This window comes from Danio rerio, chromosome 24 (assembly GCF_049306965.1).
Source record: "Danio rerio strain Tuebingen ecotype United States chromosome 24, GRCz12tu, whole genome shotgun sequence".
NCBI classification, from domain to species: Eukaryota; Metazoa; Chordata; class Actinopteri; order Cypriniformes; family Danionidae; genus Danio; species Danio rerio.
Window position 1 is genome coordinate 36,704,915 of NC_133199.1, and position 18,063 is coordinate 36,722,977.

The 18,063-nt window shown below is 33.9% G+C and overlaps 2 protein-coding genes across 3 annotated transcripts in view; one reads left to right on the forward strand and one right to left on the reverse strand.

The window, feature by feature from the left end:
• The window catches only part of eif1b (eukaryotic translation initiation factor 1B), a 20,253-nt gene continuing 2,190 nt past the window's right edge, over positions 1-18,063 (reverse strand). The window contains 4 exon segments of the mRNA NM_200303.2: positions 1-353; positions 1,289-1,390; positions 1,473-1,636; positions 4,442-4,623. Of these exon segments, the coding sequence (NP_956597.1) occupies positions 309-353; positions 1,289-1,390; positions 1,473-1,636; positions 4,442-4,472 (342 nt within the window). The 5' untranslated portion in view covers positions 4,473-4,623 and the 3' untranslated portion in view covers positions 1-308.
• Positions 7,440-18,063, forward strand: part of yme1l1a (YME1-like 1a) — a 27,789-nt gene continuing 17,165 nt past the window's right edge. Inside the window, exons 1-8 of one of the 2 annotated variants that reach the window (XM_005162861.6) lie at positions 7,440-7,540; positions 8,618-8,749; positions 12,624-12,807; positions 13,643-13,744; positions 14,149-14,255; positions 15,322-15,469; positions 15,563-15,670; positions 16,998-17,171. In XM_005162861.6, coding sequence (XP_005162918.2) covers positions 7,508-7,540; positions 8,618-8,749; positions 12,624-12,807; positions 13,643-13,744; positions 14,149-14,255; positions 15,322-15,469; positions 15,563-15,670; positions 16,998-17,171 — 988 coding nt within the window. In that variant the 5' untranslated portion in view covers positions 7,440-7,507. The remainder of the gene's footprint in view (positions 7,541-8,617; positions 8,750-12,623; positions 12,808-13,642; positions 13,745-14,148; positions 14,256-15,321; positions 15,470-15,562; positions 15,671-16,997; positions 17,172-18,063) is intronic. The other variant, XM_002666683.7, reaches the window with a different exon arrangement.

Consider the following 18,063-nt stretch of genomic DNA (forward strand, 5'->3'; position numbering starts at 1 on the left):
TGCAAAGTCACATACATTTTATTGTCCTTGGTAAAAAGATCATGCAGTTGAGTGTATCTATCATAAAACATTCACAAGCATCAACAAATATTCAGTATCTAATCCAGACCAGCCTGGAATTAGTGGTCCGGTTGAGGTCATTATGAAGATTCGAGCTTGAAACAACTGCAAAAAAAAAAAAAAAAAAAAAACCCAAACAGTTTTTACCCTGCTGTCAGTGTTGTTAGCATATGGTCACAAAAACCCTGCCATGAATGTACTAGGATTGCTACATGCTGGTGCAGTCCTGTAGAAAACAGCCCCCCCTTTTAAAAACCGTGAACCTTCAACTGCTCCTCTTTTACAATGTTGATCTGTGGGTGGGGAGAGAAATTAAGTTAGTATCAGTGTATTATTTAAAAAAAAAAAAAAAAAAAAAAAAAAAAAAAAAAAAAAGTTTAAAAGCCATGTTAGCATCCAAGGCTATTTTCATGACAACAACAACAATAATAATAACAATAGCAAAAACAAGTTGTACAATAATTTTATTAAATTAAAAACAAATTGTACACAAGATTCATGAAAAGAAAAAATATATATATGTAGTATGCTTAAATGCCATGTCAGCATCTTAGGCCATTTTCACGACAAAAGCATAAACGTTATTAATTTCAATAATAACATTGATTATTATTAATAATAATAAAAATTATAAAAAGCAGCCAAACAAGTTGTGCACAACATTTATGAATAAAATCATACACCAAAAATGCCATGTTTGCATCTATTTTCATAAGTATAAATAATAATAATAATAAAAAGCTAAAAACTAGTTGTACAAGTAGCATCTTGGGCTACTTTAACAAGCATAAATGTTGTTGTTGTTATTATTATTATTAATATAAATAATGCAACCAAACAAGTTGTACAAAAGATTTATGAATAAAATGAAAGTAACTAAAATGCCATGTCAACATATTAGACTAAAGCAAAAAGCATAAAAAAAATTAAGCGATTTTTTTTTTTTTTTTTTTTAACTAAATGGTATTTAAATGCCATCTCAGGATCTTAGGCCATTTACATGGCAAAAAAGATACAAGTACAAATAATAATAATAATAATAATAGCAACTAATCAAGTTTTTTTAAATAAAAATAGTACATCTAAAATGCCATGTCAGCATCTTAAGCCAGTTTCCTGACCAAAAAAATAAAACAAATATAAACACTGAGAATTTTAATATAAATTCCACTGAGAAACAGCTTGCGTTAGCACTCCACACATCAACTGAAAACACACACACACTTGCCTCTAGCAGAAACTGACAGATATTCTTCCTCTGGTCTCCCTGTAGCTGAATCACCTCTCCATACTCCGGGTGCTCGATCACTGTCCCATTGCAGGCAAATTTCTATTTGATAAAACACCATCATATTACTCTGTGCCAGAAAACACTTCAGGAAAACGTCATCAGTAATCGAGTCAGACGTTACCTTTTTGAAAGCTTTCACAAGCTTCTTTTTATCATAATCATCAGCGATGCCTTGCACTGTGGTCAGTGTTTTGCGGCCGTTTCGTTGCTGAATCCTTATATGGATTTTATCCTCCGTCCCCGCCGGGAGCAAGTCGTCACCCTTAGTTGCATCAGCAAAGGGATCTAAAAAGAGCCACAAACACTTCAGTTCCACTGCTGAGAGAATGTGGATTACAAAACATCTTGTGCACTTACAAATTAACAAATGCAAGCATTTATATGGACTAGATTTAAAATTTGAATAGAAATGCGAGTGATAGCGATAAATTAGAATATATATGCAGCTTTCATCATTAAGATGGGGCCTTTTAGGTCACTTCCTAACCCACATAATCCATTCAATTCAGTTTAGAAGCGCACATTTACATAAATAGACCCTTTTGGAGCAAATCAGTGTAAAACATCCAAGACTGCATTCTGTCCTTCATAATTATTGCTTTATGTATATATTATTAATAATAATAATAATAATAAAAAGGGTTCTAGCCATTTACATTTAAAATACAACGTTACATATAGATGATAGACAGAATAGTCCATAATAATAGATCTAACGATTTATTAATTAAATACTAAATACATGGTAGACACCGCATTAAAAACATGGTAGCACATTTCATTTTATAATGAAATCCTTTTTTAAAGAAAACGACTCTGGAATGAATGAGATTAAAAACATGAAAAAATATTAACATATGACGACTAGTTTTCTTATACAAACAATTTTCATCATTAAAATGGGGATTTTTAGGTCTCTTCCTACCACACAATGCATTCAGGCCAGTTTAGAAATGCTTATTTACATAAATTGAACATTGAGCAAATTAGTGTAAAAAATGTAGATGGTATTCTGCCCTTCATAACGACGTGTAAAAATGTTCTAGCTAATCATTTATAATATATAGACATGCATGATGAAAAGAGCAGCCCACAATAATATATCTCACGGTTTACTAATTTATATTAAATACATGGTAGATGCCACTATAAAAACATAGTAACATTTAAAATAAGCCAAGTTGTGACCATTTTATAATAACTGTGGAATGAATGTGACGACATGAAAATATTAACACAAGTTGACCAGTTTCTTAATACAAGTAATTTATCATTAAAATATGGACTTTTAGGTCACTTCCTACCACACAATGCATTTAGGTCAGTTTAGAAAAGCTAATTTACATAAATTGACCATTTTGAGCAAATCAGTGTATAACATTGACTGCATTCTGTCCTTCATAAAACTGAATATGCGTATAAAAAGGTTCTGGCTACTTATTTTTAATACATATACACACATAGATAGAAAGAATCTCACAAAAATAGATCTAAATGATTGATTAAATACATGACGGATACAGCGTAAAAAAAAATAAATAAAAATGGCAACATTGAAAATAAGTTGTGACCATTTTATAACTACAATGACTCTTGAATAAATGCAATTAATGACAGTTTTAAAATATTTTAACAAATTATTAGTTTCATTTTAAAAACGGTTTATTAAGATGGGGGGCTTTTCGGTCACTTCCTATCACACATGGTCAGTTTAAAAATGCCAATTTGCATGAATTTGGACCGTTTTGGAGTGAATCAGTGTAAAACACTTCTTCAGACTGTACTCTGTCTTTCATAATTCTGAATAGGCGTATAATAAAAGGATTTTAGCCATTTACTTTTAATATATAGATGTATAGATGGATTATAGAAAGAGTAGCCAATAGTAATGCATCTAAACTAATTGCATGACAATAGATGCCACATTAAAAACATGGTAACACCTAAAATAAGCCAAGTTGTGATCATTTTAAAACTACGACCACTAATAAATGTGATTGGCATATGAAAAAATATGAACATAAATGGCGACCAGTTTCCTTATACAAAGTTTATCAACAAAATTAAAACTTTTGGGTCATGTCCCATCACAGTGCATTCAGTTTTTTTACACTGATTCACATACATTTGGACCATTTTGAGCAAATCTGCATTCTGTCCATCATAAAAAAAAATGCTGAATATGCGAAAAGATAGAAAGATTAGCTCACAAAAATATACATCTAATGATTTATTAATTAAATACATGGTAGATACCACGTTAAAAACACTAACACTGAAAATAAGCCAAGTTATGATCATTTTATAACTATAACGACTCTACAATAAATGTGATTGAGATATGAAAAATATGTTAATGAAAGAACCAGTTTCCTTATACAAACAGTTTTCATCAACAAAATGGAGACTTCTAGTTCATTTCCCATCACACAATGCATTCAGGTCAGTTTTTACATTGATTTACAAACATTTGAACCATTTTGAGTAAATCAGTGTAAAACATTCAGACTGCATTCTGTCCTTTATCACACAAAAAAAGCTAAATATGCAAATAAAAAGCGTTTTAGCTATTATTTTTTATTATATATAGAAAGATGGAAATATTAGCTAAAAAATACATCTAATGATTTATTAATTAAATACATGGTAGATACCACGTTAAAAACACTAACACTAAAAATAAGCCAAGTTATGACCATTTTACAAAAGATAACGACTGTGGAATGTGTAAAATATAGGCTTTAAACACATGGGATTATGAGGATTAAAGGCTTAGCAGACATTTTTCATGACCTTTGCTTTAACTTTTAATTACGGCAGCTTCTTACTGTAACTACTCTGAGTTTATAATGTTACACAAGAAAAATATTTGATTAAAATGTAGTATAGTCGTCAATGGAGTCCTCGAGGAAAACAAAATTTAAAATACATGTTTTTCTCCCTAATGTTTATTCTCGTGATATTTTAAGATGTTCAATAAATAAGTTTAATAAAATGTCGGCAGAAATGCATTTGTTTGCATTAAAACCAAGCGACAGCAAGAAACAATGCGCTGCTGCCGCCTTTGTAAACTCGACGCGAGCAACTTACCGAAGGACTGGAGGTTCTGTATATTGGACATGCGATATTACTGCGGTTACTTCGACGGATGAAAGATGTCGGCGATCGGAGCCGCTTAAACCAGCAGTTATTTTACAAAACAACGTCGAAATCACCGAGCGGCTGCTTGTAATCTGCCTTAAGGCGAGTCGCAGTGAGTCTGTAGCGCGTGGCTCAGAGCGGAAGTGCTTTAATGCGCGATGACAAAAGCCTGTAAGTGAATGTGCAGCTGCGCTTAATTTAGCGGATATATGTATATATGTTGATAAATAAACGCGCTTCTTTAGGTTCACTTTGTTTGTTACTTTTGTGTATTTAGTTTATATTTTAATTTAAGTAGTTACTAAGAAAAAAATAAGCACCAATTCCATCAAAAACAAATAAACAAGTTGCTGTTTATACGTGTGGGGTTTTAATCAGTAGCGATTTTAAGAGTTTTTATGTTCGTATTATTCTATATGATGTATTTTTTAGATAAATAAATATGTACAGCAGCCATATTAAGTGTGTATGTAAACCATTCAGTGGCGGAAGCGTTGTAAGATTATTTTATTATAATTATTTCGGCAGTTTTCTGGCACGGGGAATGGTTAAACATAGTAAAATAGCCCTCTTGCAAGAATAGCATTTAATCCGTATTATTATTTTTTAAATATATGGAATTATAAACGCTTTATTTTCTAGCGGATTTACTCAATATTGTGGGTCTTTAAACAACCCGGAAGTAAAGCCACACAAGCGCTTGGCTCACAGTTAAACGCTTGTAGACAATTACAGCACACCATTTTGTTTGCAGCGTAATTTCGTGCTATTATAAAAAATATTTATGCATTCCAGCGTGCTGTTTTATGGCATATATATACATTAAACATCGTGATAATATGTTGTACTGGCTACGAGCCCCTTCATCTAGGGATTATAGTATTGCGGCATCATGATACATGAACACTAGATGGCGCTAAGGAGTGATTATTTGGCTTATATAAATTAAATAAAGTAATACTTATTAAAAATTATAAAACAAAAAGAAAGATGTGATTTCATTTGGTTAAAGTAAATAAATTGATATATGTTTATATATATATTTCTACATAACATAAAATATTATTATTTGAAGTAGGCTATAGATATATGGGACATTCTACCATGAATGTACATTGTCTGTCCCTGAAATAAAAACATAAATAAATTGAATGAAAAGTATGTGTTTTACGCATGCCCTTTCAGCTGCAACCCAGTACTGGAAAACACCCATACACTCTCACATTCACACACACTCATACACATCAGACAATTTCACCTACACCGCATATCCTTGGACTGTGGGGGAAACCCACGGGGTAAACATAAAAACTTTACACAGAAATGCCAACTGATTCAGCCGAGGCTCGAACCAGTGATCATCTTGCTGTGAGGCAATCGTGCTACCCTGCGCCACGTGACGCCCCTACATTGGTTTTGTTAACTTTTATGTAATTATTAAAATTGTTTAATGTTTCATTTAAAAAAAAAAAAACATTTGTATGATTTGTTTTTACATTACATGAAATTATTATTATTACTAGTTTTTAAAATAAGAATTAAGAATGCAATATTTGGTGAAATAAACCTGATTTTTGATCACAACAAGCGAAAACATTTATTTAAAAAAAACTCAAAATTAATTCAATTCATTTAACATTTTACTCAAAGTTAGGATCTTTATGCAAATATTTATTTGGGGGTGTTTTAAAATATTGAAAACCCAACCCATTGAAATCTTTAATGTTCTACTTCAAGGGCTCCCAAAACTTTTTAGTCCCTGACCCCTAAAATAACAATGCCAGTGACTTGTGGCGCCCAATTACCTCTTAGGTGTTATAGATATGCAAATGTTGCTCATACAACAATAGGCCTATATACACACGAGCATATTCATAACACAAAAATCTGCAACAGTCTAACAACCATATCATTTTCATTCATTCATTCATTTTCTTTTCGGCTTAGTCCCTTTATTAATCCGTGGTCGCCACAGCAGAATGAACCGCCAACTTATCCAGCACATGTTTTTTCGCAGTGGATGCCCTTTGAGCTGCAACCCATCTCTGGAAAACATCCACACACACTCATTCACACTCATGCACTACAGACAATTTAGCCTATACTCAATTAATCTGTACCACATGTCTTTGGACAGTGGGGGAAACCGGAGCACTCGGAGGAAATCAGGGAGAACATGCAAACTCCACACAGAAACGCTGACTGACCCAGCCAAGGCTTGAACCAGCAACCTTCTTGCTGTGAGCCGACAGCACTACCTGCTGCCCCACTACGTCGCCCATATCATTTTCATAGTCATTTATTAATTTGTTTAATTTGATGTAAACCTAAACTAATTCCACTAATCACACTGTTCCAAGTATATTCTTGGTTTAATTTTGGAGATGGCTAATCAGAGATCATCCTCATTGTTTAGTTGTGGCCTGTATTTATTTTTAATGTATTTGAATGCTATAAAGGTGTCAGAAAGTTTAACCTGGTGCTATGAAATCAATCTTCTGCAGCTGACGCTACTGCTGTGTTGTTAGTCTAACGTAAACAAACAATCCTATGAAAAAAACATTGAAGGCTGATGGCTTTTTTATTTGCATGTTGTTTTTTTACTATTAAAACCTACTATGTTTATCTTCTGTGGGTTATGGCTAATATATTGTATTTCTAATAGTTTAATAAAATTCATTTGACTTTTTTAAATCACCAAGCGACACCCACTTTGGGAACTACATGTACTGTTCAACTAAAGGGGAAAATATTACATATATCATGAATGACTGGTCATATCCACCAGGCGGCATTCAAGACAACCATTGCTGATATAATTTACCACCGAAGAAGTGAAGGCGCACGTACAGCGATTGACTCGATGAATTTAACAACGCTGCCTCTATTTTCACAAAGAAACGGGTGGAATTTCCGATGAGATTAACAACACCGGTGGCGATACCCTAAGAACAGGACAGCGGTGGGTCTGACAGGAGCACAAGAACACTTCTCAGCGAAAAACACAAGCAAAATATGTTTTCTCTGCCTACAAGCTTTCAGTCACAGGTATGAAGACTTTCAGATGTTTTAAATACAAGTTGTCAAAGACTATTTATGTGTATAAACGAGTAGTAGTTATCGAATACAATGATGGACTAGAGAGAGAAACATGGCAGTGTGTGAGATGAATGTGGATTTTAAAAACAAACTTTTGATCATGCAAATGTAAACCAAATAGATATAATAATAGTGATACTACATGTTATTTAATTAACGGAGCTGTTTCTGGAACGTTCTGTCCTTGTTTGGGTGATGTATGGTCAACCATACTACTGATTACATCATCTGGTCGACAGTATTGATAACCCAAACTATTTAACGTTATTGAGATTATTCTTCATTTATATTTACCGTTGACTGAGAACTTACGGTAAAAGCTAATTAAAATACAAATAAATTGAGTTATTTTATACTTTATGGTCACATTGTGATGTAACAGCAGCAAAAGCTATTGAGATTGGATTTATATTCGCACATTCGTAATACTTTTCTGAAACTTTTATTATTGAGAAGAAAGGCTGAATGTGTGAATGTAAAACCAACTTTACCTCAATGTAAAAGCTGAATGAGAGTTTAAGTATGTACGTGCTAGTGTGTGTTTCAGTAGTGTGTCAGTATGTCAGCAGTGACATAACTGACCTGTAGACTAGTGGCAGTCATATATAGAAAGCTTATCACCCACTGTGGCTGATAGGTGATGGATTTTCAACTTATTATGGTTTATAAAAACAATAATTATTTGTCCAACTATTTTCTTTTGAGGTAAAGTGTGTTTTATATTCACAGATTTAGGCTTTCTGCTTTGTAGTATGATTTCAGAAAAGTATTATGTAGTGAAATCATATTAGAAGCCAATGACTATCAAAGTACAACATTGTTCGCAGTCAAATAAATAGTGCTAATGTTGTTTTGAAGTCATACTTGCATGTGATTTCAGACTGAATATTCAAAGTACCATGGTAAATAATATAGAGAGCATATCACAAGTTATCACTGAATGAATGTGCAAATATAAAACCAACTTTACCACAGTCTGTCTCCCACCAGTTATGCACTTTGACCAAAATGTGTCTTTATTTTAAGGGAACAGTGCCTTTGACCCATCTGATCAATGTGGTCCAGTACCTGAAGAGTTCAGCCAACTCGGCCGTAACTGCATCAGTACAGAGTCTGCAGAAAGACCTTTCACCTGAACACGACCCACTTCACTATGAGGTAGGACAGTCACGGGAACGGCACGCACTACACTTCAGAGAGATGATAGAGTTCATGTTTACTACAGGGCTATTGGGGCAAACAAAAAAAAAGAATATACATTTCACGAAACTGAAAAGAAAGATCAAACATTTTACGTTTTTCTAGTTGCCTAAGCATCTTTTTTATTTTCCTTTTCATTTAGTTTAGCTTAATTTACTGAAACAACCAATATTGAAGTACATAACTCTATGGAAAAATGTCAAAACATAAAACTCAATAAATAAAATCTTGATTCCTATAAACCTTTTTCTTGGAACGCAAAATTACCCATTATGCTTTGCGTGTATGCGGAAGGAGAATGCGAAGAACTTCCGGTCGGCAGCTGATGCGTGTAAACAGTCACATTTGGACAGCTTTGAAACGATAGTTTTAGTCTATTTTACCTGCTTTTATTCTCTTTGAACTAATACTGTTGTCCATCAGCACCATCTCCTGGACTGATCATTTAAAGAAATGCGATCTAATAGGATGGAAAACAGCTGCTGTGAGGCATTTTCCCCTCGTTGTCAGACGACATCTTCTGCAGTTTAAATGAAGGCTTGTCATTGCTAAAGTCAACATTTTCTCTTCATTTCAAATATATAACCGGCCCAAACAAATGTAATTCACCAAAATGTTTGACACACACACACGTAGCCTGTACTGTGCCACTGACACACTGATTTAATAACTGTGACAAAAGGAAACTATAGGCTAGTGTCATTTCGAAATGACACAAAAACACAAACCATGGTAAAAACAACACACGAAATAAAACACAAACGGCTGGCGATTAGAATGAACAGCAAACCAGCCAGCAGAGGATCAATAACAGACTTTTATTGGTCATTTTTGTAAATTGCACGACTTTCATACCTGTTAAGTTTCATGCCAGTACTCTGGTTTGCTCTCTCTCTCTCTCTCTCTCTCTCTCTCTCTCTCTCTCTCTCTCTCTCTCTCTCTCTCTCTCTCTCTCTCTCTCTCTCTCTCTCTCTCTAAGAGAGACATTTGAACTAGGAGAACGTTTTTCTCGTATTTATGACGCGCTTGAACCACGTGACAGATTATGACGGCTTTAACAGACACATTTTTAAGTTGTGTTTCACAAAAACACTCTGTTATCTATTAAAAACGTTATTGAAACCCATTTTCGGAGCGCAAATTACCAGTTGTACACACTGTAAACGGAAGTTTTTAGCATTCTACCGGAAGACGCTGGTTGCTATGGCGCCCTCCATGCAGCAGCCATGAAAAAGGTCTATAAAGAGAGAGAGTTTCTAACCACGATGTTAGTATACATGTAACGAGACAATGTTTGAATGGCTATGATATTGGCAACATCCACTTTTTAGTGTGTATGGGTATTATTTTGTTTTGGTTTGTATTATTTACTAATCAATGTCATTTACATATCTTTTTAGCATTTTGTTCATATGTTAATCATCTGTGTTTCATATTCATTTGTATTATTTGCGAATGAGAATATCAGTAAAATGTTCAAAATAAAAAATAAATTCTTGACCATCATAATGCATTCAAAATATGTGTGTATCTGTTTGATTTTTGCATTCCATGTCCAGTTGGAACCAAAGAATCAGAACATAATATTGTAAATCTTAAACCCTACTTTAACCTTAGTAGAATGTCGTATAAAATTATTAAGAATCTGTAATTTGGGCAATTTAAGGGCTTAAATAGGTAAATTAAGTGCACTAGAATTAAATTAATTAGACAAGTCATTGGGCAATAGTGGTTTGTTCTGTAGCCAATTGAATATTCAGTAATGGGGCTATTGATATTGACCTTAAAATTGTAAAATATTAAACAAAATATTAAACAACTTCTTTTGTTCCAGCCTAAAAGAAATAAAACTTTCTGCAGAAGATAGCAAATACTATGAAAATATCTTTTCTCTGTTAAACATCACTTAGGAAATATTTTTTAAAAGAATAATAATTTTACAGCAGGACTAAAAATTTTGTATATTTATATAAACATAATAAATATTCAGAGTACACACACATATATTATGTATAATATATAAACAAACATTTATTTTGGATGTGATTTAATGTTTGCCCAGTAAACACAACTATTAAAATCTTGATCTCCTATGAATGGAAAACATTTCTGCATTTTTGTTAGGAACAATGTCCGCAAACATGTAACAAGACAAAGTAATAATGGCTATGATGTTGGCAACGCTTCCCCCTCTTTTGTGTGTATGTTTTGTTTTGGTTCGGTTTGGTTTATTAACATCATTTACATTTCCTTTTAGAGTTTTGTTAATATTTTAATAAACAAAAAGTTTACAACATTAAAAAAAATCTTGATCTTCATAACGCATTCAAATTATGTGGTATACAGTTGAAGTCAGAAATATTCGCTCCCCTTTGAATTATTATTTTTTTTAAATATTTCCCAAATGATGTTTAACAGAGTAAGACAAGAGTAAGAAAGTCTTATTTGTTTTATTTCGGCTAGAATAGAAGCAGTTTTTAATTTTTTAAAAACCATTTTAAGGACAAAATTATTAGCCCCTTTAAGCTATATTTTTTACTCTATTATCTACAAAACAAACCATTATTATACAATAGCTTGCCTAATTACCCTAACCTGCCTAGTTAACATAATTAACCTAGTTAAGTCTTTAAATGTCACTTTAAGCTGTATAGCAGTGTCTTGAAAAATATCTAGGCGAATATTATTTACTGTCATCATGACAAAGATGAAATAAATCAGTTATTAGAAATGACTTCTTAAAACTATTATGTTAAGAAATGTGTTGAAAAAAATCTTCTCTCTGTTAAATAGAAATCTGGGGAAAAAATAAACTGGAGGGCTAATAATTCTGACTTCAACTGTATATGTGATTATTGCATTCCATGTCCAGTTGAACCCAAAGAATCAAATCATAATATTTTAAATCTTAAACCATATTGTATCTGGTGTATTTAATGTTGAGCATAAATCTTATTATTTGTCTTATAAAATTAATAAGAACCTGTATTTTTGGAATTAGCAATCATCAACCCCAGTCAAATAAATGACTACATAAAATGACACAATTATCACTCTGAAAAGTTCATTTATTCATTTTCCTTTGGCTTAGTCCCTTATTTATCAGGGGTCGCCACAGCGGAATGAAACGCCAACTTGTCCAGCATATGTTTTAAGCAACCGATGCCCTTCCACCTGCAACCCAGTACTCGGAGACACCCATACAGTCTCACATACACACACACACACACACACACATACACTATGGCCAATTTTGTTTATCCAATTCACCTATACCACATGCCTTTGGAGTGTAAAGGAAAACCAGATCACCCAGAGGAAACCCACACCAACACGGGGAGAATATGCAAACTTCACACAGAAATGCCAACTGGCACAGCGATCTTCTTGCCATGAGGCAACAGTGCCAACCACTAGTTTAATTTCTTAAATAGGTTAATTAAGTTAAAACGAGTTAGGGTCATTTGGCAAGGCATTGCACTACAGTATTTTGTCCTGTAGATAATTGAAAAAATATTTCTTAATGGAGCTATTAATATTGACTTTAAAAATAGTTTTAAAATATTTAAAAACTGCTTTTATTCCAGCCCAACTAAAAAAATAAAACGTTCTTCAGAAGAAAACGTATATCAGCGAAGACTATGAAAATATCTTTCTTAGAAACTTAGGAATAGAATAAAAAATGTACTTGAGGGTTAATAATTTTGCCTTCAACTATATATATTTATTCGTTTTTTTTATTGTTTGTTATCGTAATGATCTAAGCTAAACATTGTACAGACATTTTTTTTAATATGATGCTAAAAATTGCGAACATGGTCTGATTCCACAGCCCAAAGTAAACCTGAAGGAGCTGGGTCTGTCAGAGCTGCGGGTCAGTCATGTTCGGGATGTTCTGGAGCGCCTGCTGCCTTCTACACACCCAGCGGAGAAGTCCTTCGCCAGCGTGGCTCAAAACTCAACAGCATGGAGAACATCTCACATTTCTGCCCCCTCCTTCTTCCAAAACAAATATGGTGAGCTTTGCCACAATACAGAGTGGTGATGTCATACTTTAGATAGACCTGTCAGGATTCAACGCTAAGGATTTTTTCTACTGGCCCGATTGGACCAGTAGTTCAGATTTTTACTTGCCCTGCCAAAATTTTTACTGGCCCCATCAAAGAAATCAAAAAGTTAATTGCTATTTATTAGCCACATATATTAAATAATGTGTCACAAAATAATGTCTGGCAGTTCATTCCACTGTGGCGACCCCAGATTAATAAAGGGACACAACCGAAAAGAAAATGAATGAATGAAAATAATGTCAGTGAATTTAGAATTTAAATATTTGAAAAATATTTAGCAGTAAAATATAGCAGTATGGAAAATGTGCAGGTATTTTATTGCAAAACAAAACGTGGCCGACTTAAAAGTGATGGCAAACTAAGCAAAACATCACCTTAATTTTTTCGTCATTTAAATGTTTCCACAAAGTTAGAAACAGACGTTTTCCTTTAGCCTCATAATATGATGTCGTGGTCATGTTGCCTTCTATTAAAATTTAGTGACAAGGCAGCACTGCCCCAATCGGGCCAGTAACGATTCTGTCTACTGTCCTGAGCATCTCTCACACTGGCCCCGGGCCATCGGGCAGTCCTTATTGTTGAGCCCTGCCTGTGTAAGCTAGATCACGGGTAGATAAATAAGTAAGGTATTTATTAGGTTGTCAAAATATTATGGTGGACACAAACAAATTTCAGTCTTAATTTTTTCTGTTCGTTTGGAAAATAATGAGCAGTCTTGTTGTCACTGATGTGATTTCTCTTTGTTGTGTAATGCCATTTGTCTGTTTTCTTGTTGTCACAGGGTTCTCTCACAAACACTCAGGATGTTTTGGCTCTTCAGTGTTTCGCAGGGGAGGTTCCAGCCCCCTTCAGGCAGCCTGTGTAGATCTGCATCATCTGCAGTGTAATCCTCACCTATTTTTTATAGTGCATTTTTGGACAACTATCTCAATAGGGGCAATTGACACCATGGAAGATAGCTCTATTAAGTTAAGATTCAACAATCATGCTTTGAGAATAGGGAAGTTCACACTACAGCTACAATGACACTGGCACTTTCAGAATGACTTACAGCTGATGAACATAAAAAAAAAAACATCAACAGCCACAATTCACTTGACTTGAGAAGTTAAAATGGTAGAATACTTAACAGTAGCGTGTGCTTGTAAAATACAGATCATTATTATCTGCTGATGTGGATTCTTATGTAGTTATCATCGGCGCTAATATGGCTTTTGTCCGCAGTAGAAAGAGTTTTGATTTTTAGAAAGAGTTTATTTTGATAGGTGTGTTTTTTTTAATGTTTAGTATGGGTCCAAAACAGAGGCTTCAAGACAATGTCCAAGAGCAGACATCTGCGCTCCAGTTCTGAAGGTCCAGTCGAGGCAGATAATTATACTCCAGTCTTTATGAAGGTCAGTAAGCTGAATCACACCAATGAAATATTAGTTAATGCAAGCTGCGTCTCAAATGGCACGCTATGCACTCATGCACTATGTACTTTTGCACTTGCACACTCAACAGCATAGTATATGTAGGTAGTGTCTTCCCAAATGGAGCACTAATTTTTTTTTACTAAGGGGAAAATCAAACCGTTTCCCTGATGACGTGTGACTGTTGCAAAATCAGTGAAGTAAATGACCAAACTATCAAATAATACCTTATAGTTTATAACCGCATTCACTATTGGGAGGCAGCATAATCACACTCATAGAAGAATTTTGCCTTCACAATCCAAAATAAATAAAGTTATCCAACATGTGCACCCGCCTCTTCCGCTATGTGAGCAAACCTGCAATCGCTGTGTGCGTGAAGTGTCCCAACAGTCCACATGTGTGTGTGTGTGTGTGTAGGTATGTATATTTTTTATGTATGTAATATTTGTCAAATTGTAGCGTCTCTGCTTGTTGCATGCTGTATGTGGGCGGAGTAATACACAGAGGTGAAGGGTGAAAAGGCCTTTGTGTGATGTTCTGGCAAAATATCGCAAGGCTATCAGCCAATCAGATTCAAGAACAAGACCGAACTGTTGTATTAATATATATGTATATTTATTAGGAATGTAACGGTATCAGAATTTCACGGTACGGTAATAAATGTTAACATTTATATTATATATAAACATTTTATATATATATATATATATATATATATATACATTTGTTAAATTCAGATGCAAAAACCTGACGTCTTACCCTCCAATGTTTATGTCCAATTATTTCACTTTAAAAGAAATAAAAAGAACATATTTTGCCATAAAATTGAAATTGCTGATTTTGCACACAGGAGCCTGAGAAAAACAATTATGTATACAAAGCGATTTTTTTTTTTTTTTTTTTTTAATGCGATTAGTCATTATTAATCATTTAACATCACAATTGCCAAACTGCTTTCTGAAAAACAACAGGATGTATTTCAATGTGCATAACATAACATTGAGTTTTGGGCATGTTTTTGTATATTATTTGCTGTCCTGTTCAGGGCCTTATCATGAAGGAAAAAACAGACACGGGGAGTCTTGAGCAGTTATTAAAACAGAATAACTTGCCAGAATCTCATCAGGATGCTTTTAAGACTGGTTTTACAGAGGGCTTCATGAAGGCTCAGGCTTTGACAAAGAGGACACAAGGTGATGCATTCTGGTCTTTTTAAGCATGTTTCTCTTGCTAAAAGAAAATGTTTGTGGCAAGAACTTCATTCCTACTTTTACTGTTTTTCACAGACTCTGTGAAGAGGACACGTCTGATTATTTTTGTTCTCCTACTGGCGGGAATATATGGTGTGTCCAGAAGTCCTTTCTTCTCGGGTAAAGGATCGTTTTCAGACACTGGTTTGTGTCCCATTTAATTTAATCTTTAGTTTTGCTTAAAATATATTTGCTTATAGTATGTGGTTAAGCGCATGATTAAAATCTGTGCCAGAAAAACTGTTGAAGTTAGACCGAATTACAGGGGAGTTTGACTCCCTAATTAACTCTTGGTTCCCCCTGAAGGAGGTCAAAACAGTTGTTTAATACTGAGAAATATTTCACTCTTATATGTATTTTAAATAGAAATGTTAATAATTAAAATAATAAATAATGCAAATATACATTTGACCTGCTCTATAAGGGTTCAAACAATTGTTAATGCATAATTGCGCCAATCAGTCTATTTGAGAAAAAAGTCTGAAAGTTTCAGATCTAGAGCGTCAATAGACATCATGTTCTCAAGACTTCTAGGTTTTTGTATCTATGTTATGTATCATAAAAATAAAATCAAATTAGATGTATTGTTTGTAGTTTAACCTACAGTAACATCTTATATAGCTAATCAGAGAATTCTGTAGGTCAGAATGCACTAAATATCCCTCAAAATGCTGAAAACTTAAGTATGTTTATTAAAGAACTAGATGTAATTTAAAAAATAAATGCATAAATGATTTAAGCATGCATATACAAATTAATTCAGCTTTTTTATTTGTATAGCGCTTTTACAATGTAGATTGTGTCAAAGCAGCTTCACATAAATGGTCAGTAATGGAACTCTCAGTAATATACAAATTAACTAAAACAGTTGACCCCCCTGATAATCAATGTATAATTCGCACTCTGGTTATACCTGAAAAGCTTTATTGCTGAGGAAACATTGGTTGGTTTTTGACCTTATGAGTTTGGTATATAGAATGAAATATGTTCATACCTGGGTTCTTCAAAGTACTTGTATTTCAAACGTATGGATTTAAGTCATGGAAAAACAAACATAGATCCTTGAAAGTGTTTGAATTAATTCAAATTGAAATGAAAATTGTTTATAGTGTTTCTTCAACAATTGTTCTGTGCTGCTGTCAAAAAACAGATTGAATACTAAATTTAAATTTTGCACAAGAAGTATGAAAAATATCGCACATTTGATTCATATTTCAGCATAATACCAGCATTGAAATTTTAAGTTTTTGTAAATGACATGTTCAAAACCTCATGATCACTCTGATATTTTAATGTCGATATTAAGTGTAAGAGAAATGTTAAGTACAGTAAGGACTTTTATGGCGCTACATATGCTGCAGTTGTGAATTACAGAAATACAAAATGGCTTGATTTTAAATTAATGCTGCTTTTCATGAAAGAGTGGAAATCCTGTCATACTCAAGTTGCTAATTTTTATCTGTTCATATAGTTCGCTTTCGCACCACCTCTGGTCTGGATTCATCCGTGGACCCCGTTCAGATGAAGAACATCACATTTGAACATGTGAAAGGAGTAGAGGAGGCCAAAAATGAACTTCAGGATGTTGTCGAATTTTTGCGAAACCCTCAGAAATTTACTGTGCTTGGTGGTAAACTTCCCAAAGGTAAAACTCTATGCGTCTGCTACTTAGGCCACACTAATACGTTTTCGTTTAGTAACGCATATTTTTCTCCCTGTCATGTGACCAATTCAGCGAACATGCTTTTGAATGCTGTTCATCTTGACAGCTTTATTAAAGATTAATGTCAGTTTGTACATACTCCATATTGCCTCTCTTCAAAGGACAGAGAATGTTTACTGGGAGCTGTTGTTTACCAGCGAAAGCAGACCACAGTTGCAACATTTCGCCACAACATTACAAAAAAACAGAAAGTAAATAAACGGCAGGTGGATATGACGCAGGTAAAAGCGTCTTGCGTATGTGCTCCTGTGCAGTACCTGAAAGAAAGCATTTTTAGTTATTTTAGTGTGGATGACAGAAAGAATTGAAAACAATAGCATGGACATTAAGGGCCTTATCATACACTCGGCGCAAGGTGCGGCGCAATACTTGTTTGGTAGTTTCAGCTTGGCGCAAGAGTCATTTTGAGGCGTTGCGCTACGCTGTTTAAATAGCAAATGCATTAGCACTCATATGTGCGCCCATAGGCGTTCTGGTCTAAAATGGAAGGCGTTCTGAGGCGCACGCCTGGCGCGTTGCTATTTTGAGAAACTAAAATAGATTTTTCATTAGACCAAAACAAACCCGGTCTAAACTCCGGCGCAGAGTTGCGCCTCGCTTACACACTGCTTAATACACACAAGAGAGCAATAGGCAAATATCTTTACATATGAAAAAATTTAAATATTAAGGAAATATATAGGATATAGAATATAAATATAAAGGATTAAGATATTACAAAACATACTATTTTCTAGCCTACATAAATATGAAAAATCACTGCTTTAATGTCTTCTTCATCTCGGGAGGCTTTTTCAGTTCATTTATAACAATT